The 27,128-nt window shown below is 57.0% G+C and overlaps 1 protein-coding gene across 3 annotated transcripts in view; it reads left to right on the top strand.

Moving 5' to 3' along the window:
• Window positions 1–612: 612 nt before the first annotated feature.
• COQ8A (coenzyme Q8A) overlaps window positions 613–27,128 on the top strand; it is a 37,541-nt gene continuing 11,025 nt past the window's right edge. Inside the window, exons 1-4 of one of the 3 annotated variants that reach the window (XM_038542805.1) lie at window positions 613–736; window positions 18,192–18,376; window positions 21,220–21,609; window positions 21,874–21,940. In XM_038542805.1, the coding sequence (XP_038398733.1) occupies window positions 18,200–18,376; window positions 21,220–21,609; window positions 21,874–21,940 (634 nt within the window). In that variant the 5' untranslated portion in view covers window positions 613–736; window positions 18,192–18,199. The other 2 variants (XM_038542807.1, XM_038542806.1) reach the window with 2 other exon arrangements.

Here is a 27,128-nt window from a genome sequence, read left to right as displayed (position 1 = left end):
AGAGGTGGCTAAGCGTCATCGCAGGCTGGTGGGAAAAACATTAGGAAGCATTCTGGAGATGGCAGGGGGATTCCTGGAGCATCCTGCTTCTCAGCGGAGTGTCCCACCTGAGTCTTGGGTTATGGGGGGGGTGAGCATGCACGTGTGCAGGTATGCACACACACGTGGCACGACACTCCTATCCTGGGGGCAGGGGAGGAGGCGTGGGGGGCTCCGCGAGTCCCGGGCGGGAGCAGAGGGCGGGCGGAGGGTCCGTCCCGGGGCTCACACTCATCCCCCGGTCCTCCGCCCCCGAGCCGAGGGCAGGTGGAAGGTCCGGCCCCGGGCACAAGCCCACCACGCGGCCCCCCACTTAGGGAAAGTGGGCGCCGCCAGCCGTAGCGGTTTCCCAACTAGGGCAAAGGGCAGCGCCGAGCGAGGGCGGGAGGGGCCCCGAGCGCCCGGCGGCCCCCCATTGGACGCCCCTCGCTCCGCCCTCGGCTCTCATTGGCCGCGGCGCGCGCGCACGGGCCGAGCACGCTGCTCCGCGCCGCGCGGCGTGTGGCCGGGCACGGCGGCTCGGCCAATGGGAGCGCCCGCGGGGCGGGGCCGCGGCCGCAGGGGGCGGGGCCGCGGGCGGGGAGTCCGGACGCGGGCGGCGAGGTAAACAGATCCGGGGCGCTGGCGGCGCCGGCGCTGCGGCGGGCATCGCGCAGGCGGCGCGAAGGTGACCCAGAGCCCCGCTTCCTGCCGCCGGGTAAGGCCGCCGCGCGCCGCGAAGGCACGGCCGGGCTCGCCTTCCGCCTGCGCGCGCCCCTCCCTCCGGTGCCCCGCGCCCGGGCGGCTTCCCCGTGCCGAGGTGCGCCCGCCCCCGGCCCCGCTCCCAGTTCCCCGGCGGTGCTCGCTCCCAGGCCCGCCGCCCGTGCGCGGGGTTGGGCGTGCCGCCTGCTGCAGGCTCAGGCCGGAGCTCCGACTCCCGGGTTTCACAGGTGGGGGTTCGGGGTGGACTTGGGAAAGGGGGCCCTTCTCGCTCCTCTGCTCCGTTCGCTTTTCGTGGGCCCTTCCTCCTGCTTCTGCAAGCACTGGGGTCCCCGGAGTGCCTGAGCTGGTGCCTGTCCCTCATCCCAGCCCTCTGCCGCACGCAGTGTGTGCGCGGGCCCGGGGGGCCCGGGAGGCCGCCAGGCAGGTGTGGGCGCTGGGGCTCTCCACGTGGCTGAGGGGTGCCAGCCTCCTGAAGGGCGAGAGGCCCTCGGCTGCCTGTCAGCCTGTCCCGGCACAGCCCGTTGGAAAACTTGGGCTCGTTTGGGCCCTGGGGTGTGCGTGACAGAAGACCCAAGAGCTGGGCCTGCCACGCCTAACGGGTTGCCAGAGGATCCCAGCAGCGTGATACTCGCCTGCCAGTTGTCCTGTTGTGGATGGACAGGTCATCCTGGCAGGATGGCCCTTCTCCTGAGAGGGGAAGAGGGGGGTACTGTTGGTTCACAGGAGCAGTGTCCTTAAGACTCTGGTGGTGGCTCTGGGTATTTTGTTCAGTCTTCTAGACAGTGCAGGGTTATTACAATTTTTGGCCTGACCTTGGGCAGCTTGAGGGAAAAGTGACCCAGGTGATTTGAGCACTTCCTATGTGTCACCGCAGACAGGTTTCCCCGTCTTCAGACTATTGACATATGGACAGGACAGTTCCTTGTTGTGGGAGGGCTGCTCTGTGCATTGCTGGATGTGCAGCAGCATCCCTGGTCTCTGTCCGCTATGTGCTGGTAGCAATCCCCCACCCCAACCACACACACTGGTTGTTAGAGAAATCAGAAATTTCTCCAGACATTGCCAAATGTGTCGTAGGTAGCAAAATCGTCCTTGGTTGAGAACTATTGAGCTAAGACTATAAAAAGAGTCTTCTCATGCTGCTGGAGAGACGTGCTGGGACCTGTGAGTGAGTAGTTGAGAGGCTTAGACAAGAGATAGTAGTGTGCCCCCTGCCCTGAACCAGTGATAGAAGCCATGTAGACAGGCTTCAAAAGAGACCACTCCCCCCGCCCCCCCAACTGGAGGGAGAGGAGAGCCATAGGAGGTAGAAGCTCATGGGCATTGCCGGGGCCTGCTGGATGCGTGGCAGTGACGGTCCAGAGCGAACAGAAGTAGAAGCCTGGTGGTTTCTATCTTTGGAGACTTTGCAAGACAGTGGGGGATATGCATGTGGAGTAACCATGGATCAGTTTTAAAATAGTGACTAAACAAGTTTCAGGCTTCTGTATCTTGGCAGAAAGGTCAACTCCATTATCCACAAGTGGCTCTTCAAGGTGATGCTTTGGTCATCTTCTTGTGTCTTATGATGTGGGAGGGGACCAGCCCTGTGTGTGCAGAAAGTAAGTGGCTGCATTTCAAGCGTCTGTGTGGGGATGCTGACATGAGCTGTGTGCCCCTCATGAGAGGCACATGTATCACTTGTACAGTTCCTTTATGGGTGATTGAAATGTCAGTGACAAAGATGCAGAGAAAGAGGCTTTATTTTTAAGTCTAGATTTTGCATTCAGTCCAAAAGTTCAAAATTTATGTCCCAAAGTTCAAAGTACCAAATCGATGGGATGCAGAAAAGCTGAAAAACAGTGATTATTGCCTAGGGCAAGGAAAAATATCCCAAGCCCCGATCTCCCACGATTTCTGTCTTGTTAATTGACTCCTGTGGATGTGTATCAGGATTTTCCTGTGACATTCCTTGGTTTAGTTAGGCGGCCTTTTGGGTGCCCTTGGTTGCCAGTAGAAAAGGATCTGGACAGAGAGGTCACTTCTTCTTTCTCAAAACGAAGCTTAGAGAAGTCCAAACTTGGCAGGATAATTTTCCACCAAGAGCCATGGACACTGAGTCATTATCTTTGTCAGTTGAAACAAGAGCTGTGTGCAAAATTAGACAGGAATATTTAGATAGAGAGTTGTCTTGATCTGACAGTGGCATCTGGAAATAGTCCGTGCATTCCTGCCGAATAACGGCCAGTCCTGGACTTGGAACCAGCAGAAGGGAGAGAGTGGCATGGGGAGCACAAGGACCTGCTTCTTCCAGTGGCGCCTGTGGGGCAGGAGAGGTCTGGGGATCCGCAGGCAGGGCCAGGATCCTGGAAACGACACATCCACAGGACATGAGAGGCTGCTTCTCCCTACACTTTGCAAACCCGAGTGGGTGCCCACTGGTCCATCCACAAGCACGTTGTCCCTTGTGGGTTGCAGGCTCTTAAGCCCCTGACCGTTTGTTTTGAGGTCAGGGGCCCACGGGGGATTTAAAGTCGGAAATGACCCTGAAAATGTCCTTTTTTATTCTTCATATTTGGAAGTGAGTGATTCATTTTCAGTGTGTGCATGTAGAGAAGATTCGCAGTAGAGCTGAATGTTTTTCGCTCAGATAGACGTTTCAGGGTGTTCTAGAATAGTGACTGCATTCTTGTCCCAAGAGCCTTAGACTTGTGGCAGTTTTGGTTTTTGTTTAATATCCTCCTGTCCCATCTGGGCAAGGGGAGCAGGGCTACGTTTGGTTCCTGTGTGCCCTGCGGGTCAGTGCCCCTCCGCATCCTGTCCCCTAGGGAAAGCCACTCTGGATTCACAGGCAGATACGGTTTTTACTCCTTGCTGAGCAGTTATTGATGGATCGACTGCCTCAGGTGTGGTGTTGGGAATATTGAAGTGGACAGTACTTTCGTCTCCAAACTCGGGGAGCTTGTAGTGAGGGGGGCGGGTGCAGATCCCATCTCAACGCCCTCAGTGTGGTTTGGACAGGGGGCTCTGGGTGGAAACTGTGAAGGATTCTTGGAGGAGCAGTGTTGGCGGGGAGCTCTGCGGATGAGCAGGATTTCGTCAGGAAGAGGCAGGAGTTTGGAGGGTCAGGGTGCTTCCCAGAGTCCCAGTGACAAAAGACCGAGTTTGTTGTAGAGCAGTGTGTTCACAAAGCACAGTAAATGGAGATGCTTAATTGCCATGGAAGTTTCTAGGCACTCACTCCGTTTTTGCATGGGGGATGTTAGCAGTCCGAGGACCACTCTGGGTAGTGTCACTTGGCTCCCTGAGCAGGGGCACTGTGGTGGGTGGCGGGTGAGTGCAGGGCGGTCAGGGCGGGTGGGAGAGCAGTTGGGGCAAGCCCTCTCGCTCCCTATTGAAGCAGCTCATGTGCCCCGCCCTTACAGTTTGGGTGAGTTTGGGTGAATTTGTGTCAGGTAGAGCAGTGCTTCCACGCATTTTGTCTCAGCAGTGGCCTGGGGGCCAGGAAGGCTTGGCATTGCACTCCTGACATTTTGTTGAGGCCTCAGAGGGTTGCTGAGCACTCACTGCTCAAGAGTGCAACTGCAGCCTAGAGAGCCCCCAGGGAGAGACAGAGAGATAGAGTGAGAGACAGCGGCGAGTGAGCGTGAGCTCCCTGCCCCAATGTGGCACGGTCTGTGGCCGACTGTGCAAGACCCACAGGGCGGTACCAGGCCTCTGCCGTGGGGACCCAGGGCGAAGCGCAAGCTGGATCTGGTGGACAAAGGTGGAGAAAGTGCTTTCTTTCTATGGCAGGAGGCCCAGGTGCTGGGGCCCAAGGGCCATATGCGTGTGCCCCAGAGAGAGAAATGCTTAGAGGCTGGGACCCAGAGGGGTCAAAGGTCTGGCCGCCAGGGGACGTTGCTGTGGGGGGGGTGCCAGGGTGGGCTGGCATTTGCAGAGCAGTCAGATGGCAGGTCAGGGTGGACAGGCAGGGGGCCCAGTGAGGTGTTGTGAGAAGTGAGGGTGGCCTGAGTCCCTGGTGGTGGGGGCCGGGCTGGGAGCATTGTAGAATGCAAGGCGCAGATTCGAGAGAATATAAATCTGTGCAGGTAGAGTGTCCAGGTTAAGTGGCTGGTGGTTGGCCACTGAAGGCTGAGGTTTCTAGTTGTGGGGAGGATCTATTTGGAGTGGATGGTGGTGTTACTGCTGAAAACCGAGGGTGCAGGAGGAGGAGGAGCTGGTTTGGGGGGAGGTGGTGATGTTCCAGACAGGAGGGGGTTGAGGTACCTGTGGGATTCACCTCCTCTTTTTTTGGTTTTGTGTTTTTTTTTAATGTTTTATTTATTTACTCAACAGAGAGTGAGCAGGTGAGCACAGGCAGGGGAGCAGCAGGCGGGGGCAGGAGAAGCAGGTTCCCTGCTGAATAGGGACCCCGATGTGGAGCTCGATCCCAGGACCCTGAGATCATGACCTGAGCCAAAGGCAGTTGCCCCCTCAACTGCCTCTTTTTATAAAGATATAATTTGCGTGCAGTAGATCCCCCCTTTCTAGTGGGTGGTTGTGCCATTTGAGAAATGCACGTGGTCACAAGGCGCCTGGGGGGGCTTAGATGGTTGGGCAGCCAGCTCTGGATTTTGGCTCAGGTCATGATCTTGGGGTCTGGGACTGAGCCCCACCTCGGGCTCTGTGCTCAGAGTGATGTCTGTGTGAGGAGTCCATCTCCCTGTGCCCTCCCCCTGCTCATGCGCTCTCTCTCTCAGATAAATAAATAAATAAATTAAATAAATCTCACAAATGCATAATGTCACATAACCATTACCACAGTCGAGGTGTAGAACGATTTCATCAGCACCACTTTCCCCTGTGTTCTGTCATCAATGTCTGTGGGGCTTGGAGGGGTTACATGGTGTGTGTGTGTGTGTGATTGGGTTGGTTCTAGAACTAGCTCCCTGGCAGAGATGGCCTGCCTGGGCTGAGAGCAGAGATGCACAGACCCGGGACAGCCCAGGGAACGGGGGCAGTCGTCAGGGAGCATGGGGGTCAGGACTGGGCCCAGGGCCTCCCTGGCCTGGGCAGGAGGTGGAGGAGGAGGGACTGATGTAGATAGTGGCACTGGACCGGGATGAGAAAATGAATCATGGGAGCCAAGGAAGGGCTTTAGGGGAGAGAGTGGGGCTGGTGGGAAACCCAGAGGGGAGTGATACTGGATGGGTCAGGTGCCCTGAGCTGTGGGCTGGGCCATATCAGGGAAGGGCTTGGGGTCCACAGTGTGACAGACAGGAGGGCACGGGAGGGGCAGCTAGTGGGGGGATCTTTGTATTTGGTACACGAAGGCTGAGGGAGAGGGTTTGTAGACGTGAGGGGGTAAGTTTTTGTGGGAGGAGAGAGTGAAGGCAAAAGCACAGCTGCGTGGGGAGAGTCCTAGTGGAGGATGGAGGAGGAGCTGGGCCCCGGGAGTCAGGAGAGGGCGTCCTGCTGTGCCCTCCTGCCCATCAGGCCCTGCCCCTGCCCGCCACTGGGGCCCTGCTTGTTCCCAGTGGGTGAGTGAATGTGTGTGTGTATGTTAGTGTGTGAGTGGATCACGTGGAGTGTGAGTGCACGAGTGTGAGGATGTTTGAGTGCATAAGTATGAGTACATGAGGTGTGAGTGTGAGTGCACAAGCCTGCATGGGTGTATGAGTGTGTAAGTGTGCCGGAGTGTGAGCGCACAAGTGTGTGTTGGTGGGTATGCATGTGTGAATACAAACGTACGAGTGTGCAGGTATGTAAGTGTGTGTGAGTGTGAGTGCACAAGTGGGTGTGTGTGCATATTTGTGACTGTGGGCGTGTGAGTGTGGTATAAATACGTGAGTGCATGGTGTGTGAGTATGGTGGAGAGGCAGGGAGGTGGGTTGCCCAGGGCTTGTGCCCCGAGACATACCCCTGGGAGGAGCAGGGTCCACCTCTTCACACTTGGTGTCCCCGATGCCTGGCTGGGCCAGCGCTTGGTTCTTCAGAGCGTAGGTCTCCCTGGGTCTGGACAGCCCTGGCCATGCTCCCGGATCAGCCTTCTGCACTCTGGGGATAAAGGGGTGCTAGTCTGCAATTTGGACACCATCACGGGCAGCCACCCCGTTCTGTAAAGGAGGAAACGAGGCAGTGCAGGCCCAAGGAGACCAAGTACCGAGGTCACATGTGGTGGGTGTCCCGGGGGCCTCACCGTCTGTCCTCCCCCGTCCACCGTCCCCAGCTGCCCAGGTCTGAGAACTAGGGGCCCAGTGGCAATGTCCTGCTGTCATGGGGACTATTGACACACAACTCCTCAGGTGAGGGCCAGAGCCTGGGGTCAGGCCCGGCAGTACCTCCTCCCTCCTGGCACATTCTGTCTTTGGCACTGGTCCTGGCTGGGAGGAGGGTGGAGGTGAGGATGGATTGCCCTGTGAGCTGTGGGAGCCGGAGTCGGAGCAGACATCTCCCGCCTCTCTGAGGTCAAGGAGAGATCTCTGGCCCTGGCTCCTGCACTCGTTCACTGCCAGCAGTTGGTAAAGTGTAGGGCTGGGCCCCGCGCATGGTTGGGCCTGAGTGGACTTCACCGCTGCTGGGCCAGGCCTGCTGGTTTGCCCTCTTTTCCCCTCTCGATTTTTTGTCAGCAAGGAGTGGGCACAATGGGCAGTACTAGAAGCGCCATCCCACCTGGGGCCCCTGTGCACACCACCTGTGGCCTCGTCTCTGCCCCCCCCCCCCCCCCCCCCCGTTAGCACAGGGGATACTGCTGCCACCATGGTGATAGCTGTGTGTGGACAGGACCCCCTGGTTCTGGGTTCTAGATGTTGGGGCTCCAGAAGTTAGGGAGTACCCCAGGTGCAGATGGGTATTCGGCTCTGGGGGTGGATGAGTTGTGGAGTGGGCACCTGTGGGGAGTAGAGAACCAGGTCGCAGAGGCCCTTCTTTTTTTTTTTTTTTCTTTTAAAGGTTTGTTTATTTATTCATGAGAGACACAGAGAGAGAGGCAGAGACACAGGCAGAGGGAGAAGCAGGTGCCCTGTGGGGAGCCTGATGTGGGACTCCATCCCAGGACCCTGGGATCACAACCTGAGCCCAAGGCAGACGCTCAACCACTGAGCCACCCACGTGCCTAAGAGAGGCCATTCTCCAGAGGCTCACCGTGTGGTAAGGGGTCTGGGCTGTGTGTGGTGTTAGAGGGGCAGTTGACAAAGTCTGGTCCTGGGTGTCCTTGTGGCAGTCTTGAGGGCCACATACCCAGCGTCTCCTTCTGGCTCCTGCATACCCCGAGGTGGCCCTCAGTGTGGGGCTCCTGCCTCTCTCTGCCATTTATGTCTGAGACCAGTATGAGGCTCAGACCCTGGGGGCTAGGAAGCCAACACTCTTAGTTCAGGTAACTGGGGAGTTTTCCAGAAGGGGCAGTCTGGCCAGATGGCCTTTGAGAGTCCTGCCAGTTCCAAGATTTCTGCAACTCATGATTTTTGCAACCGGGTGGATATGCTTTTCAGGGCATGAACCTTGCTGTGTCTCCAGAAGACTGGGTTTAAAATGGTGACTTACTGATGTGGGGGCAGATTTCTTACCTGGTTTTCCCTTAGCGCCCTGGGCAGCAAGGGGAGGACTGGAGCCTGGAGCCAGGCCACGGTACAAGGGCCGGCACCTGGCATTTCTGGGCCTCTCAGGACATTTCTCCCCCTTTCTGAGCTTTCACTCCCTCGCAGATGGGGAGCACACCTGTTTCGGTAGGGCAAGGAGTGGTGTAAGGGACAGGCACACAGGGGACCTGAAGTGGTAGCCACTCATTACTAATACTGTTTCACTGGAAAAGTAGATGTGAGGTGGAGGTGTCTTGAAAGATTAAGAGGGTAAAAGCTGATGAAAAGCATTTTGACAGTGGGGAGCTCTTCCTTGGACTTAGCGGCCCCTGCAGGCCTTGCACAGTGCTTGGCATGTAGCAGATCATCAGCAATGGTTTGGATGTGGACCTGAGCCTCAGGAAGCTTGGGTGCATTGATCCTGAAAGCTGGCAGGAATCTCATTGGGAACGGGGGTGTGTTTTGAGCTGGCTGTGGGTAGTCCAGAATCTGGCACTTGGTCGGCACTCAGTGCTGCTTGTGGGGTGACCACACCAATTATTTTAGAAGAATGATTGGGAAAGTAGTCTAGAATACAGCCCAGCCCTCTTTCCAACCCAGCGATTTGCTATTTAAAAATAGCCCCTGTATTCAAGTTTCCTATGGCTGCTCTGACAAAGGACCACAAACCCAGTGGTTTAAAACACTGCAGATTTATTATTCTATGGTCTGGAGGTCAGAAACCCAAGATGGGTGTCAGCAGGGCCAGTCCTTTCTGGAGGCTCAAGGGCAGAAGTGGCCCTGGCTTTCCCAGCCTCCGGGGGCCAGCCTTTTTCACACCTGCACCCCAGGCTCTGCTGTCACACCTCCTGCTGGCTCGGACCTGCCTGCCTCCCTCCCATAAGGACCGTGTGATTAATTGGGCCCATCCTGACAATCCACCCATCTTAAGGATCTTTAACTGAATCCCATGTACAAAGCCTCCTTTGCCACGGAAGGTGACATAGTCATACATGGCAGGGCTCAGAGTGCGGACATGTCTGTGAAGTCCCTGCTCAATCTGCCACATTTAAACACAACCCTTTAGATACCTGATATCACTGTAAAGGAAACCCCTCGACCACAGCTCCAGGGTTGCCACCCAGGGTCCTGTCCCCCTTCCTGAGTGACAGTGCAGTGACACTTGTCGTTCGTGTGGTCACGATCAGTCTGGGTGTCAAGGTGGGTGGGGTCAGCCTTGGAGACCTCCAAGAGGGCCTAGGAGTTGAGCTGGAGAGAAAAGGCATGTGTGCGCCGGGGACATGGCATACAGAGCAGGACAGGATCTGGCTGGCCTGGGAGGTGAGGGCAGTGATGGGAAGACGCCTGAGAGCACAGGGTCAGGTTGGGGCCCATCTGGAAATATGCGTCCTTGAGTAGATGTGGTGTGTTCATACATTTCAGGGCTCTTCCACCTCTCCTGCTTAGATCGGATGTTCTGACAACTGATGCTGTGATTTCTAGGCGAGAGACAGGTTATGGGGTGGTTCAGGAACAGGCCTGGAGCAACTGGCCGGTCAGGGCAGAGCTGATCCCCAGGCCCCGAGGCTGGTGGCACACACACAGGGGTCTCCATCTGCATGGCTGGTGGAGGCGTGTTTTCCATGTGCAGGAGCCAAGGGGTTGGAGCGTTGTTCCCTCGGCACAGGTGTGAGTGGAGGCTGGCCGGGAGGCCGGGTCCTGACTGTGATGCCCACAACCTCAGGCTCAGGAGCTTGGGCAGGTCCTGTTTATCCTTTAGACAGCTAGGAGCCATTGGAGTAGGGGCTTAGCATGATGAAGTGGGCTGCGGGAAGATTATGCTGGTGGCAGAGTGTGCCATGATGTGCAGACAGAAAGGTCATGGGGATCAGAGAGCTCCCCCAACCTGCCCCCTGCCCCCGTACTGTTCCTCCCATAAAATACCAACGAAAGCTTCCCATTTTCTCCTCTGGGAGTGGCATTGACCATGGTAAGGATCACCAGTGGGTATTTATTTCTAGCCTCCACGTGGGCTCTGGCACCACAGCATAGACAAACCACGCTGGTGCCTGGAGAGGGCGAGATGGCCCTCCCTGAGTCAGACGTGATAGATACTGTACCCGCCTGAGTGCCTGGATATAAATAAGTAAGATTGTCCAAACTGCTGTCATTCATGTGCCCTCTGGTCTCCCCGGGCTGAGCCTCATTCCAGAATGTCTGCTAGGTGATGAATGCCTACTGTGTGCCAGTCCTTGGGGCCCTAAGTGCCACTGTATGGATTGTCTAACCTACTTCTGTTGGGAACAGATGGGGAAACTGAGGCACAGACACTTCTACAGCAGAGTCAGGATTTGAACCCTGGGGCGCCGGGCTCCAGAGAATCTTGAAGCTTCATCAGTCTCAGTTCCTGAGACAAGCACTGTTTTCATGTTTTTTCTTTTTTAAAGATTTTATTTATTTATTCTTGAGAGAGACAGAGTGAGGCAGAGACAGGCAGAGGGAGAAGCAAGCTCCTTGCAGGGAGCCCAATGCGGGACTCAATCCCAGGAGCCGGGATCATGCCCTGAGCTGAAGGCAGATGCCTAACCACTGAGCCACCCAGGTGTCCCTGTTTTCATTTTTTTTTTTTAAGATTTATTTTTTTTATTCATGAGAGACACAGGCAGAGGGAGAAGTGGGCTCCCAGCGGGAAGCCTGATGTGGGACTCGATCCCAGGATCCTGGGATCACACCCTGAGCCGAAGACAGACACTCAACCACTGAGCCACCCAGGTGCCCCTGTTTTCATGTTTTAAGCAGAAAACTTTGATGAGATTTTAGTCAGATGATGATGTTGCTGTCAGGACCCTGTACTTGGCAGGTGGGCATTTAGGGCCTCCTTTGCTCACCAGAAGGAGGAGGGGCTGCTCAGGACCCCCTGTGCTCCAGAGCCCTGGGCATCCTTGGGGTGAGGGAGCCTCTCCTGCTTCTTTGAGCACCCACCCCCCAGCCTGGTGCCCACCTGGGGCAACATACCAGGAAACCCAGACCATCCTGATCTCCTAGTGGCCAGGAGTGGAGGCTTCTAGCCTGAGATACTCGGACACCCTTCAGCTTGGTTTTCTCTGCTTTCCCTGTTAAGTGGTTGCCTAGTGTCTGAGCCCATAGACTCAAGCTCTTCCTGGCTCCAGTTCTCATAAGCTGTGTGACTTTGGCCAAGTTTTGGAATCTCTCTGTACTTTAGTGCCTTCATCTCAAACACGGACATGAAAATAGCACCTAGCTTATGAGAACGATGGAGGGAGAATGCAGAGAACACGCAGCTCACAGCCTGGTGGATGGTGAAGTCTCAGTGAGGACCTCCACTGTGGCTAGCACCCCGGGCCTGTCTTCTGCTCCTTGCAGAATGGAAACACTTGGGGACCTGGCGAAATGCCCTGGAGTGGAGTGTCAGAGTGCCTGCTGCCCGGCTTGCTCATGAGTGTGCACTTCTCACCAGCTCCGAGAAGCAGCCCTCGGGCCAGGAAGCCTCTCCCGAGGGAACAGGAGCTCCTCTGCCTAGGAGATGCCCTGAGTCCCCTTTCCTCTCTGTGTCTGGCTCTGCTGCTGCAGGTGCGGGGGCTCCCGGGGTGACGTGGCCCCGATGGCCTGTACTCCCGTGGAGAGGTGACCCTCCAGGCCCAGCTGCAGCTGGCAGATGTTGGGGGCTGTTTGTCTCTGTCTCTTCCCTGGTCTTTCTTCATGTATTTGGTCACCAGCCCAGGAGGCTGTCTCTGAAGCTGCTGGTGAGAGCCTGGGTGACCCTCACTGGCCGGAGCCCAGAGCCTGGAGTCCCTGCTGGAGGCCAGTGCTGGGCCCTGGGTGTGACTTTGAAGGCTGAGGCCAAGGGCACAGCTGCAGATGGTCCTGGATTTGGGTCTCAAAGTTTGAGTCTCTCCCTGGCTTGCACATTCCTCGGTCCCCTGAGTCACCTGCTGTTTTCATTTACTTAGAGTGGAGGAAAAAAACTTTCAAGCACGTAAAGGAACTTTTCAGGGCCCACACAGGCTGAAAATTGAGAAGGTTCCAGCCCAAAGTAAGGCTTGTTCTTGCCGAGGAGGGGGCAGAAGGTCACAGGCAGCCCCGCCCTGGGGCCTCCCGAAGAGGACAGTCTGGGCCCTGTGGGGAGTGACAGTCCGAGGCTCCTGTCTTTAAGCTCATTCATTTCTTGTCCAGCTTCTTGAGGCAGTAACAGAAGGAAGGGCAGGCCGGGGTTTCCATGGACCCAGAAGCCAGGTTCGGGGGAGGGGCAGTGGAAGAAACTTGGGAAGGATCTCTGCCACCTGGTCTCGCCTGGGCCACCTCTGCTCCTGTCCGCCTGGTCCTCCAGAACGGTCCTCCAGCACGAGCAGCAGCCCCGGGGAGCGTGCGAGCCATGCAGGTTTCTGGGCCCCTGAGAGCCAGGGCCGGCCCAGCAGTTTGTGCTGTACCAAGCCCCCTGGGGACTCTGGTGTCCCTGCCTCCACCAGGCCCCCTGGGGGCCTTTGATTCCGAATCTACATGAAAGCTGCAAGCTGGCGTGAGCCCGTCCCACAAAGGGCAGCCTTCAAGGGACTCGTTGAGTTCATTCGGTTTCAGGGTTATTGATTACCTGCCTGCTCTGTGTTGAGCCTGGAGCTGGGTGCTGGTGATAGAGCACGGGGAGGCAGGTGTAGTCCTTGCCCTGCTCTGGCCGGTAGCCCCTGGGGGAGGAGATGGTGATGCAGGCAGGGGTACAGCAGGCACTGCCATCCTGGGGGAAGGATGACCTGCCCCAGGAGAGGTGATGTTTGGGCCGGGAGTGGTGAAGGGAAAGAAAGCGTGATCCCGTGTCCAGGCTGGCAGGAGAGTTGGGTGGGCCTGACTGGGACACAGTGAATGGAGAGGACAAGGAGAGAAATTGGAGTGTGGGGTGGCCAGGTCACAAGAGTTCTTTCAGCCCCTTAGGAACCTCGGAGAGGTCGAGAAGCTGGGGAGTGGTTTGGGAGGGGGAACAGAGACTAGGGGCAGCAGGGTTAGCAAGGAGCCAGGGCCAGGGGAGGTGAGGGGACAATTGGAGAGAAGTGGTTGGTGGTCGAATTCCTCAGGATGGGGAGCCCAGGAGGGGTCTGGGGGTGGTGATGGCCATTTGGATACATGGAGCTTGATGCTGGTGGGACATGGGGGTGCCCTGGGGGGTGGTGTGTCCATGGGAGGGGACAGACAGATGGATGAAGCTTCACACATTCCCCAAGACAAAGAGCTTTCTGTGCAGCTTCCTTTGGGGTCCTTCTACCAGCGACCCTGAGGCTTCAGGGCCCCTCAGTGTGGAGGAGACCAGAGTGGGGTTGTGTGCTGTTGGAAACAGAGCTACCCTAGCTCCGGTTGGCTTTGTTCAGATGGGGCTGCGCTGTTATGCCTCACTTTAGAGCCATGGAGGGGATCTAACCCTGGCTTGGTAAATCCCCACCCTGTCTCTGGCTGTCCCCTTGAGAGGAGAGACGAGTGATTGATGGTGGGTCCTGGCTTCAAGTGGGGGGTGCTTGGGATGTGTGTGGGAACTCTCCCCGAAGATGCATTCCTGCTAGTGGGAGTGGACAGGTGCTTGATGCCTTGCCTTGCATTGCTTTCTGGCTGCAGAGCTACCTGTTACTTTGATCTTTTCAGGAGAACACAGTCATTCTCCTGCTGATACATCTTATTCTGGCCAGGTAGGTGTCCCTTTGTGGGTGTTCTTTCGTTTTGGAGACCAGATGTGAAGGTCCCCATGGCCCAGATAATTCCCTGCAAATGTGTGGGTCTGAACACCCAGGTCTATCCTGTAGCACGAGTGAGCTCACGTCCCGAATCTTGGGGAAGGTCAGAGAGTGAAGGGTCATTAGGAGAATTCTTGGAGCTTGGGGACTATGTTTTTCAGCCTCTCTGCCCCTGGGGACAGTGAGCGTGTCTGTTCCCGTTCTCTCTCTCTCTAGATAACATCTTTATTTACATCCCTTATGACAGTTTAGCATGTTAGGACCAGAAAAGGGAGCCACCCAAAGCCGCCTCCTGCTGGAGAGGGATGTGTTGGTGAGTGATGCACTTAGCGTTAGCAACCCTGGCAGCTGGAACCCTGTGTCCTGCTCCCAGGACCATCTTTTCTGCCAGTCAGCGGCCTCCTCTGCACCTGACCCTGGTGTGTCAGCCTCAGTTGGCCTCGGCCCTCTCCCTGGCGTCTGTCTCATCATAGAAGTGCCTGCATGGCACCATGGCTGAGAGTGCCCTGGGGCCAAGGGCAGGTTCACCTGGGGCCTGCCAGGACCGGCCCAGAGCCCCAGGAGGGGACCTTCGTGAACATGTGCAGTGGGTGACTGAATGCCTTTGTCTTGTCCCTAGTGGGCACCCCCAAACGGGAGTGCTGCCTCCCCAACTGCTACATCTATCTGTTGGCTTACCGAGCACTTCTGGCTGTCCCCTCTTCGCCAAGGCATTCTGGGGCCCGCCTACCAAGTAGGCAGAGGGCCGGACACTCAGTTGCTCTGTTACTTCTAGACGAGGCCTGAAAACCTGCTCAGCGAGCAGTGGGCTCTAATACTTGTAGATGAAATCCTGGTGCAGGTAAACTTTTTGCTTGTTTGTTTGATTTAAAGGTTCTATTTATTTTATTTATTTATTTTATTTTTTTAAAATTTTTATTTATTTATGATAGTCACAGAGAGAGAGAGAGAGAGAGAGAGAGAGAGAGAGGCAGAGACACAGGCAGAGGGAGAAGCAGGCTCCATGCACCGGGAGCCCGACGTGGGATTCGATCCCGGGTCTCCAGGATCGCGCCCTGGGCCAAAGGCAGGCGCCAAACCGCTGCGCCACCCAGGGATCCCAGGTTCTATTTATTTTAGAGAGAGTGAGTAGGAGCAGGGTGCAGGGACAGAGGGAGAATCTCAAGCAGGCTCCCTGCTCAGCGCTGAACCTGATTCGGGGCCCAATCTCACTACCCTGAGCCAAAGTCAAGAGTCGGACAGTCAACCGACTGAGCTACCCAGGAGCCCCCAGCTAAGGTTTTTAATTGGTGTATTAAAAATGTTTTTTTGGGGGCTTTTGCTTTTATTTCTTTAAGATCATGATGAAAACGCCTCTTGGTGTAGCCAAGTGCCTGGATCTTGCATTCCTGCAGGGGTTTTGCAGAAAAATTTCAGGGTAGCTGAATTCTGAGTCGCATTGGGATGCCTCAGATCCATGGGACCCACTTTTTGAAAACCAGAAGGTGAGAAATGTTCTGGAAAGGTACTGTCTTCTGGCAGCCGTTGCTGTTCCTGCTGCCCCGGAGGTAGACACTCCTTAGCAACCGAGTACCTGGCGTCAATGAGGGTGTGAACGGCTGACTTTGTACCCAGCAGAGCAGCTGGGGGAGGTTTGGGTACAGCCTCTGCTCCTTAGATAAATAGCACTTGTCAGAGCCCGGGCAGGCCCGCTATGGTTTTGAAAGACTCATCAGCGTGTGAATCTGCTCACAAATGACAGTATATTGATTAGTAGCATCTGTTGACTTGAGGAAAGCAGGTTTTGCCCCACAGCGAGCAGGGAGGTGGTTTCTCTGTGATGTGATTTCCGCCTGGACAGGGCCTGCCTGGTAGAGCCACCGGCTGGAGTCCCCTCCTCCCCTCTCTGGTGCTCACTGGTTGGGGTTGCACTTGTCCCCCACTGCAACATTGCTGGGGACAGGATGCAACTGTTTGCACAGGAAGAAAGGCATAACTAATTAGGTTGTTTTTTTTTTTTTCTTTTTAAGATTTATTTATTTATTTGAGTCGGGGAGAGAGGAGAGAAAGAATCCCAAGGAGACTCCCTGCTCAGTGTGGGGGCCATTGAGGGGCTTCATCCCACGACCCTGAGATCAGGACCTGAACTGACTGACCCCCAAGGTGCACCATAGCTAATTACTTTTTAATGTGTGCTATTTTTAGATGACTTTCTTCTCGTCACTTTGAAAGTAGTATATATGAACTAAAAAAGTTAGGAAAATACTGGAAAAGACCATAGTTACTCATACCGCACAGATGCAGGAATTAACAAAAAATATGGTCAATTTATGTAGCATTTTTTAAAGGAATTTTTCTTTTCTTTTTTTTTTTTTTTTTTTTAAGATTTTATTTATTTATTCATGAGAGACACACAGAGAGAGAGGCAGGCTCCATGCAGGGAGCCCGACCTGGGACTCCATCCCAGGACTCAAGGATCCCGCCCTGAGCTGAAGGCAGGTGCTAAACCGCTGCGCCACCCAGGGATCCCCTAAGGAATTTTTCTAATGCATCATTGTGAAGTAGTTGTAACCCTGGCCTGTTCAGCAGCTGGGCCCTATGTGCCTAGGACTGGGGACTGAGGACTGGACTCCAGTGGGTCCCAGGCCTGCGTCTGCAGCGAGCGTGGGGCCAGAAGTGGGCTTTCTGGATTGAACGTCCACAGATTGGAGCGGCAGGTCAGTCAGGCCAGCACTGAGTGGGTGGACTTGCCCCACATCATTTCTCAGCTCTGCTCCAGTGATGCTTTCATTCATGCTCATAACTTGGATGAGAGATTCAGACAGTTAATTTTCAGCTTGGAAACAAAGTCTGAATTAAATAGGTCTTAGGAAGCTCTATGGGAGATGTGGTATCCATTAATAGACAAGGGAGGTTTGGAATTATCGGAGCCTGTGGCCTGTGGGAGGCTTCTGCCTTGGTTAGCTGGATTGGACTGGGGGGACCTTGGGGCAGTGGGGTATGGTGGATGCCCTGGGGCCACCAGCAAAGGGTCCTTCTGAACAGTGTGGCTGGGGCCCGGCCTCCATCCCTCCTCGGAAGTCCCTAATATCTCCTTCAGAAATCTCCTCTCTCACTGGGGTCTGTGGGCTGTGGTGGGCGCCTCGCCACTTGACAAGGGGTGCTGAGACCAGCGTATCTGTGTGGGGCTGGGGGGCTGGCCAGTTTGACCACTGGCAGCAGCCCTGTGTGAGCTCTGATTATGGATCTCATGCCAGGCCTGTACATTTGGTCTGTGGGGCTCACCCTTGTTTATTGCCGTAAAGTACGGGATCCCAGATCAGAGCCCAGGGTGTGAGATGACAGCAGGAGGTGGGCCCAGCTGGCCCTCTGTCCCTTTCAAGGGTACGGTCACCTCCCAGGAACGTCCTTTGCTTTGATGAGAGTGTAAGCAGCCCGTTTGTGTCTGAGCGGGGCCCTGGTCCTCCACTGCTTGGAGCCGGTGGGCCACGCGTTTGGGTAGTCAGCGTGGTGTGATGAGCACAGAGCAGAGGAGAGCCAGGGTCGGACCCCAGGGCTGGACCCCAGGGCCACCATTCAGGACACCACTTAGGATAGTTAACCTCTCTGGCTTCGGTTTTTTCCTGTGTGAAGTAGGAACAATGATACCCGTGTCACCAAGCTGTTTATAAAGAATTGAAAGAGATGGAGAGTGTGGAGTGCCCGGCCTGGTGGCTGCTGTTGGTGACGGTGACGGTGAGAGCAGGTGACGGGGGGTCATCTCAGCTCTGCAGGCTCCTGTTCCTTCGTGGGGTTCTCTGGCCGTCACTGCAGTTCTTGTATCTATGAGTAGCTGTACCTCCCGGGCTCAGGGAGAGTGGTCCCTGCAGGCCTCCCTGGCTGAGCGGGGCTGCCCTCCTGGGGCGGCGTTTCCCTCAGAGCCGGTGCTTCCCTTCCTTTGCATGAGGAGAAGGCTGAGTCCGCAGACGTCTGTGTGCCCACGGTCCCCTCCTGCTGCGGGGGCCTCCAGCCCCGACTCCATGGAGCCTTGGGTTCTGTTCAGAGCCTGGGCCGCGCAGGGGAGGGGCTCACCCAGGACCGTCCTTGAGCCCTGACCCGCCCTCGCTGTGCCCTCTCAGCCTGGATCAGATGGGGGCCAGTGGAAGGACCAGACCTCCTGTTGCCTCTGCCCAGGTCTCTGCGTGAGCGTGGGACGTACCCTGACTGGCCCTCTCTCTTCCAGCCCTGAGGATGGCTGCCATGCTGGGGGATGCCATCATGCTGGTCAGAGGCCTTGCCAAGCTGACCCAGGTGGCTGTGGAGACCCACCTGCAGCATCTCGGCCTCGGCGGGGAGCTCATTCTGGCCGCCAGGGCCCTGCAGTCCTCGGCCGCGGAGCAGATCAGCCTGGTCTTGGGGCAGGTGCAGGTGAGGAGGCCGGTGGGAGGGGCTGGCTCGGGGGACCTGCTGTCCTGTCCTGTCCCAGGTGTGGCGGGGTCCCCCATGGGGCTGTGGCCGCATGACTCAGGTTGTAGTTCAGGAAACCTCACGGAGCCGGGACAGCCCTCGGGAACTGGTGGCCCAGACCAATTCACCTGCCTGGGGACACAGGCTGTGCACCAGCTGGCCCAGGCCCATCCTGCCCCCTCCACCTGCCCTCCTCATTGCTGCCTGGCCCCTGTTCCATCCCTGGGCCTCTCCTGAACATGCTCAAGAAGGCTTTTTATTTTTGGAAATGAAAAAAATCACAAATAAAGCAACGTCCACCTGTGTTCTTATGGGAGGCAGCTGTAAGGAGCTGTGCTTCCTTCACTGAAGCAGTTCCTTTGGGAGACCGAGCACCTTCTCCCTGTGTATCTGATAGATGTTAGCAGTTTTTTTGTGGGGTTGGTTTTGGTACAAAAGTGGCAGAAGCTGCGCAACGTATAGGCTGAGAGCTCACATGTCCCTGGATGTCACACTGCAGCATCGAGTGTCCCCAGACCCCAGTGTCCAAGGCCCTTCCCGCCACGCCAGCCACGCCACAGCCAGGGCCACGCTTCCCTGCTTCACGTCCGCGGGTCTCCAGGCGCTGACTCGGGCTCCGCTCCTTTCCGGGGGGACCGCTGGTGCAGCCTCATCTCCCGCCCCACCTCCCTCTCACCTTTCCTGCCCTGTTCCGCACCCAGGCCTGGGAAACCCCTACCTTTCCCGCCCAGCGAGAGGCTTGTAAGCGTGAATGAGTGTGAGGAGGTGGCTGTCAATAGGGTTTGCCACGTGGGAGCGCTGTCTGCCTAGGTGTCACCGTGTCACCATGCATGCCACCTGCCCCGTTCCTGGGAGTCCCTGCAGGTGGGAAGGAGACAGGGTACGAGCTGCAGACAGTACCTCGCCTCCTCCTTCTATTTCTGTCCTGTGCTTGATGGCCTTCTGCACGAGGCTCCTCTAGGCTATGAGGCTGTCGCAGCCCCCAGGTCTCTGGTCGGGGTTTTAGGATCCCCAGCCCCTTCCTCTTGCTCCCTAAGGGTCTGGTGATGACACCATGTCTCTGTCACCCTACAAAATTGCTTTTTAACTTACAGAAATCTCAACCCCGTGATTCCCCCCGCCCCACACCTGAGCCCAGCTGCTGTCCTGGGCATCACCCCTTCTCAGATGGGAAACTGGTCCCTGACTACTGAGCGACAGGGCCTGAGCCCTGGGCAGTCCTTCCATCTGGGGTCTCCTGGCCTCGCCCCCACCCCCAAGCTGTCCCAGGCAGTGTCCTCCCTGGTACAGAGCCATCCCCTTCCTGGTGGGTGTCTTGCCTGTGAAACACCAGGAGTAAGAGCATGCTAGGCCTGCGGGGGGCCTTCTGAGACCTATTGGGGACCTCTCTGTGCCCCAAGGACAGGCCGGGCATCTCTGGCAGGATCCCTCGGAGGGAGGAGGGAGTGCAGGTCCCACCACAAGGGAGGCACTGAGTGGGGTGATGGGCCTCAGTGTGCTGCTCTTTCCCTAACGCTTAGATCGTTGGGGCATCTTTCTCTCTGAGGGGATGGGGGCCACATAATCCAGAATGCCCCTCCCTCTGGATGTTCAAGGGCTTTGGTCACCTCTTCATTGAGTGGACACTGAATTCAGAGCCACTGAGGTCCTGCGGGCCAGGAGGCCATGGTAGGAGTCCTGGGGTAGAAGGAGGCCCTGCTGGGGAGCCTCCCCGGCCTCTCCCGGCTTCCCTGGCTCCAGTGCTTCCCCAGCACCTGACCAGAGCTGCCAAATCCAAGTACAGGTCGCCTTATGTGCAGAACAAAGTGCTGTCGGGGGTCACAGGGCAGCCAGTGGGACTGGCGATTCCTGCTCTGCTGCTGCGGCTGCCAGGCCTTTACTGGATGACTTCGGTTCTCCCAGCCTCACTGTCCCCCCCCCTTTTTTTTTTTTTTTCACTGTCCCCTTTATGAAGGGAGAGTGTCGGTCAGGCTTTCTTGGTCCTCCGGAGGGCGAGTAGCAGGACAGCAGCGAGCAGGCTCGGGGGGGTGCCCCCAGGTGCCCCGTGTGACCCCGTGCCCTGAGCCCATCCCTGTGGCCCGGGGCAGCCAGCCACAGCCCGGCCCTCAGGAGCCAGGCCGTCCCCCCAGCCCTGTCTGTGGCCCACGCAGCTCCGTGACCACGCGCAGCCCTATTTCTAGATGAGGAACTGGCTCAGGGTTACTCAGGGTTCAAACAGGAACCGGGCCTGCAGTTTGGGTCCATGTGACTCTTAGAGGGAAAGCGTCGTGCCTCCCTCCTGGCCTGTCCCTGCACCCCCAGCTCCCAGGGCCAGCGGTCCAGCCCTGCTGAGAGCCTCTTAGGGGAACGGCCAGGGAGCCGCATCTGCAGTGAGGTGCTGGCCTGGGGTGGTGGGTGGATCCCCTTGGTGTGCTGGTCTGGTGAACCTTTTACTTCTCTGAGCCCTGCCTCCCCCTTCTGCTGGCCTGGCTCGCTTGCTGGGACCTCGAGGCCCCTCCTGAGCCCCAATTTACAGATGATGAGCTTGCTGCCTGGAGCGTGGTGGTCACTCACCTGGGCCTGGAGAGGCACCCAGCAGGTGCTCAGCGACCTCCTGGCCTCCCTGGGACCAGAGCGGAGCCTGTCAGAAGCAGGGCCTCACCTGGCTCTCCTAGGTTGGGGTCAGGAAGGTGCTCACCTCTGGGACTGGCTGAGGGCCACTTACCCTGCGGAGTGTGTGTCGTTCTGTGCAGAGTGGGGTGCACACAAGGAGGAACCCTGGGCCAGGTCTTGCTCCTCTCACGCTGGCTTTTTTTCCATCATAGGGTCAGGATCGGCGCCCAGAGTCTTATGCTGAGAGCCTCGATGACGTGGAAGTGGAGTTCTCTGGGCCTCAGACCCCGGGGGCCCCCCCAGATTTCTCTGCAGCCACCTCCCCTGACCGGGGTGATCACACCGGAAGTGAAGGCCCGGCTCCTGCCTATGTCGCTAGTGGACCCTTCAGGGAAGCTGGGCTCCCAGGCCAGGCCGCCTCCCCTCTGGGCACAGTCACCAGGAGGCTCTTTGGAGACCCCAGAGCCCCCCTTTCTGTCCCGGGCCTTCCTCGAAGGTTCTTCCACCAGGACCAGTCCCCCGTGGGGGGCCTCACTACGGAGGACATTGAGAAGGCCCGGCAGGCCAAGGCTCGCCCCGAGAGCAAGCCCCACAAGCAGATGGTGCGTCCCGGAGGGCCCTGTGGAGCGGGGCTGGGGTGGCTGCTGCTCGCCGTGGCACTGGTGTCAGGCCCTCCCGGGGCACCCTCTGGATGCCATGGCCTGCCATTTTCAGGGATCCAGGGGCCCCCTCTTGGGGGAGTGTGCTGCCTGCCCGTGCGGCTGCCTGTGGGGGTGGGGAGGGCTCCTGGGGGGCAGTGTGAGACCGCAGGGCGGTCCTGGGCCTGGTCGCCGATGGTGTGAGGTCTCTATCCTTACTCCTTCTAGCTCAGTGAGCGGGCTCGGGAACGGAAGGTGCCAGTTACACGAATTGGGCGCCTGGCCAACTTCGGAGGTAAGCTGGCTGAGGGTCCCTGTGCCACCGCACCTGCCCTGGCATGCCCTTGGCGGGGCCTGTGTGGAGGTGGGAGAGGGTAGGGACCAGGGTGTCCTGTAGGGGGGCACTGGCTCCTGTGCTGCCCTTCTGACCCTGTGCTCTGGGGGAGGAGCATGGGACTGGACTCCACTCTGCCTCCGCTGGCCCCTGGGGGTGAGTGTGCCTGACACTCTGCCGTGAGCTCCTTGGGCCACACTCGGGTGTGCTGTCTGTGATGTCAGCCCTGTCCTCTTGCCACCACCCCGGCCACGGAGCCCCTCTGCAACCAGTGGACAGTCATCGTGGGGTAGCTGGGCTCCCACGGTGGTTTTGGTCCCTGACTGGCAGCACGGGGCCTCGTTGGCTGGACCCCCACAGGCCTGCGGGGTGTCAGTGGGGTGCTCACTGGGGGCTCTGGCCTTGAGCTGCCATCCAGAAGTCTGTGGCTGGGAGCTTGGTGTGTCCTTTTCTATGGAGATTTAAGTACTACTGTGTCCAGGCTGCCCGTGCCGAGTCGAAGATGATTTTAGAGCGAAGGTTTATAGCACTCGGACCTGCTTTTATGACCTTGTGTCGTCCTTTCTGTTGCTTGCATCCTGAGCAAGATGCAGGTCACCGTGTGTGTCTGAGCTGGGACCTGCTCGCCTTGTGCTTTGCTCAGGCTGGCTTCTGAGTCCCCTTCCCGTGTGTCGTCACACACGCTGCCCTCAGCCACCCCTTCTCCTGGAGATGCTGTCCTGCTCCTTGTTTGGAATTGGCTCTGTGATGCCCGGTAGCCTGGCCTTGTGTGGGCTCTGAGAGCATGGTCATGCTCCGTCTTCCTAGCATGCAGGGCCCACTGCGTTCACTGGATGGAACTTTCTTGAAGCTTTTGTTCCATCATCACGGTCTTAAAATTTGGCAGCTGCTTCTCCTTAGCAGCTCAAGAATCTGGCTGAAAGTATCATCTGTGTTTTAGGACAGAGTCTGTGCTTTGTTTTCTCACGTGGGCTTGTGTTCAGCCAGTTCCTCGCAGAACATTGTAACTGCCTGGGGTGCCACTACCAGGACACATTTGAGAATCTGTGTGCTGGCGGCCTCCATTGGGGGGCTCAGTCCGCGGGATGCTGGGCACGTGGGTAAAGGGTGGTGTTGGTTACCAAAGTGTTGCACGGAGGCCCACTGCCAGAACTGTCCCTTCCTGCTCTGTGGCCTTCCTCTCCAGCCCTCTCCCCACCACTCGAGGTTGGCTCACCGGAGGCTTTGCCCGGCTGACAGGTTTGGAGTGATGCAATTCTCCCCTGGGGGGTCTTTGCGGTGAGGCTAGTTGAGGGGGTGTTTGGGACAAGTGGCCAGAAAGAAGGTTGTGGGGGTAGATTAGAATTTGTTGGAATGCCATGAATTCTTGGGGAGAGGGCAGAGCCAGGTTCTCGGGGTCGGGGGCTGAGGAAGACCAGTGGAGTGGGCAGGTGTGTGGGCACACAGGCAGCCTCAGCAAGGCCCAGTGCAGGGCTCCCCTCAGGCCAGATGCCTCCCGGGTAGCGGTCGGGGTTGGGGTGAGCAGGTGCTCTTAGCCACCAGGAGCCTCTGGAGCCCTTGCTGACAGCTTCCCAGGGCCCCGAGCCGTCTTCGGTGTGCGCTGGAGGGTTGCCCAACACTTGGTGGCTGCTGTGTCAGGCTTCCAGGGGGTAGGTGGTTGCAGGGAGCGGCTGGGTCTGGGAGGAACGTGTCACTTGGGCTCCTGAGTGAGTTCCGGGCCTTCAGCCTCACCCCGAGGTTCTCACAATGTGTGTTCTGACCCTTCCACGGGCGGGAAGTCAATGTAGTGGGCTAAGGCAGGAGTTTAAAAAAGCAATAGAGTGGAGTTGAGTAGAAAGCAGTCGGAATTAATATCCTGGATTCTTAGAACCATGTGTGTTGCAAAAAAACTGTTTCCAGAGCTGCAAGCATCCCTTTTATGTGGCTCTTCACTGGGTTGCGAAGTGTGTGGTTTACTGGCGGGTCGTCATCCAAGCAGTGAGGTAACATTCCCACTTTGTTCTTCTAGCAGACCTGCTAACCTCTCTTTCCCTCGTGAGGGTGCGAAGCAGACCAACAGATGTCGGATCTTTACAGGGGGGGCGGGGGCATGAAGGAAAGGGATGATTCTAGACCCCTGGGAGGCAGGCCCACCTTTGAAAAGGTCAGCAGTGGGTGTCTTACAGCCCACGTGTTGGGAGCAGAGTGATGGTGTGGATGTTGGGTCTTGTGAAGGAGTGATATGGAAATGGGGTCAAAGGCAGGGTTTGGGGTCAGGACTGGGCTTTAGGTCATCACAGTATCTGGGTTACAATTCCTGCCCTGCTTCCTTGGGACCTTGGACCCTATCTACTTTCCCTTCTTTAAAATTGGGGTCTTTTTCCAGAACCAGTAAGGTTTTACTTATTCATTGTATTTTTCCCCAGGGTAAGGAGAGAAGGGAAAGGGGTCAGCGTGTGTTACAAGCACCAGTGAGTAGGAGGATGTGCCCACCAGGCAAAGTCAGCCGCTCCCTAAACTGCCTGGAGGTGGAGGCCCTGGTCCCCTCGGGAGCTCGGTGGCCTGCAGTTCAGAAATGAGGGAAAGAACAGAGAGACACAAGCTTTCCTCCCCCCGCACCGCCCCATCCATTCGAGATTTCACACACAGGAAGGGAGGGCGCCACACTCGTCTGTCTCCTGTTAAACTGTCTATGGCCACCGGGACGTAAGTTTCTCGCCCCCACATGGAAGTGCCCAAATGACATGGATGTAGCTCATCTTCTGTGTCTCAGTCTCCTGACCGTACTTCATACATGGAAGGTCCCCCCGCTCCCCCGCTTCTCTCCACCCTGACTGAGATCAGGACTAAAGGAGATTGGTTCCATCATAGAACAAGTGCATTGGTATGAACCACATCCAGGAATGGTCTTGACACAGGAGATTGGGAACAAGGCTTGGCGTGTTCGTAGCTTCTTCAGACCTGTGTGTGTGTGTGTGTGTGTGTGTGTGTGTGTGTGTGTGTAGGGCAGTTTTTGGGAGTGGGAATTAGAAGAGGGGCTGGGGTGGGAGTCAATTGTTTAGGACAGACCTGGCCAAAGTAGGGAGGGAGCACAAGAGAAAGGGAGGTTCAGCCCCCACCTCAGGGGCCCCAGGCTGTGATCCAGATCCATTCCTGGAACAGAACTTTTGGTCAGAGATGCTCTGGCTCTTCTTCTCAAAATGAAAAGTTTATAAACAATAAAACCCCAGAGGAACAGGGAGAAGACCAACATGTTTGTCCTTTGGAGGCCAGACAAATACGATCACCAGAGTGAGCAGCAAGTGGACGCGTCACCCCAGGTGCTCTGTGAAGTTGTCCCCTTCTGGCACAGGGAGGGAGGTTGGTGGGGCTCTCCTGGCACAGGAATGGAGCTTTCTCTCTTCCTCGCGAACCCAGCCACTGCTGCGGCAGGCAGGACGTGGCTCTGGGCACCAGAGAAGTCATGGCTGATGGTCTCTCTGGAAGCTGACAGGAAAAGCCCAGAATTTATAAAGTAAGAAATGTAGGCTTTGCCTCAGACACCCATTCCCGGGCAGCTCAAGAAGGGTCCCGAGGTGTTGTTCCTAAACCTGTTCTTACCAACTCATTTTTTTAAAAAGATTTTATTTATTTATTTTATTAGAGAAAGAGAGAGAGTGCACACACATAAGCAGGCGGGGCAGCAGGGAGAGGGAGAAGCAGACTCTGCATTGAGCAGGGAGCCCAATTCAGGGCTCGATCGTAGGACCCCGGAATCATGGCCTGAGCTGAAGGCAGATGCTTCACTGACTGAGCCTCCCAGGTGCCCCCCCCTCCACCAAGTCATTTTTAACACACAGATACACAGACACACACACACACACACACACACACACCCTGTTGTGCATGGTAGGCCCCGCAGAGTCCCATGAAGGCTGGATGTGGTAGGAACAGTGAGTCCTGGGCTCTGGGACTAGAAGTCTGGACCAAGAACCCTCTGTGACATGGATAGACAACCCTCAGTCAACACTGGCTTCCCCTTGGCACCACATGTTCCTGTCGAGACCAATTTCCTGACTTCCAGGAGAAGATCAGGCCCTAGACAAGTTCAAATCTTCTCTCTCTGGAACACCACAGGTGGAGGGAGGGCTTTCGAGAGGACACTGTGGCTGAAGAGCTGACTCCAGTGCACAAATGAGGTGGCTCCATAGGCTCCGCCCTCCACATAATCGCTGTCCCTGGTGACACAAGTATTCTGCTGTGTAGACCTGGAGCTGCTGCCCCCTGACCCCTGGGATCTCTCATGTACCTGAGAACACAGCGTGGGAATGAGGGCCTAATACAAAACCAGGATATTCATATTACGGGAAAAAAAGGTTAAAATGCACATGATCCATCATTTGCACGGAGCTAGTGTGGTTGGCCTCCTGGAGAGAGAGGGCCTGGGGTATGGTCATCTAGGGGAGCAGATAGGATCCCGTGGGCCCAGAATGGGGTGGGCATCTGCAGAGGAGCAGCTGCCGCATGGCCCAAGGCTTGGGACAGTTCTCAGGGTGGGCTAGGCAACAAGATGGCATAAGAGCCAGCCTCACCCCTGGGAGAGTTCCTCCCACAGGATGGAGGGACTCCTGGCTTGGGCTGTCCGTTTGGTGGGCCGCAGCGTGGGGAACATTATGATTCCCCTGTGCAGGCCACTTTCAGAAGCTGCAGACCTGGGAGCAGAGACTCTGATAAAGCCCAGCAGGGAGGGATTTTGCCCACAGTGGTTGGCAGGCATTCGCCTCCTTCCTCCCCACACTAAGAAGGAAGGGGGGTGATGCTGCGGACTCCAGCCTGAGCAATGTGGCAGAGCCAGCCGCCCCTGCCTGCCCTGTCCCCAAGTTCTCCACTCTGCCGGCTGCTGCCCGCTTCTCACGACCTCCTGTCCACTGCAGCTCGGCTCTGGGCCTCTGGGAGCAGTGCAGGCTGGGATGTCGTCTTCCTCCAAGAGGAGGGTCTGCTGGGCCTTCTGTGGACACGAGGCCACCATATGGCGAAGGCTCTGGCAGGACTGGCACTTCTAGGGCCGGGGTGGCCTAGACCTCTGGACGTAGCACCTGGCTCCCTTTGTTCTGCACGTTCTTCCCGTTGGGCGCCTCTCACTCCCGGGATGGGACACTCCGCTGGACTGGCGACCCGCATTGACTTCGGA

This window comes from Canis lupus, chromosome 7, assembly GCF_011100685.1.
Source record: "Canis lupus familiaris isolate Mischka breed German Shepherd chromosome 7, alternate assembly UU_Cfam_GSD_1.0, whole genome shotgun sequence".
In the NCBI taxonomy this organism is placed as follows: Eukaryota; Metazoa; Chordata; class Mammalia; order Carnivora; family Canidae; genus Canis; species Canis lupus.
The sequence above is the reverse complement of the archived record's forward strand: the minus strand, read 5'-3'. Positions and strand labels throughout refer to the sequence as shown.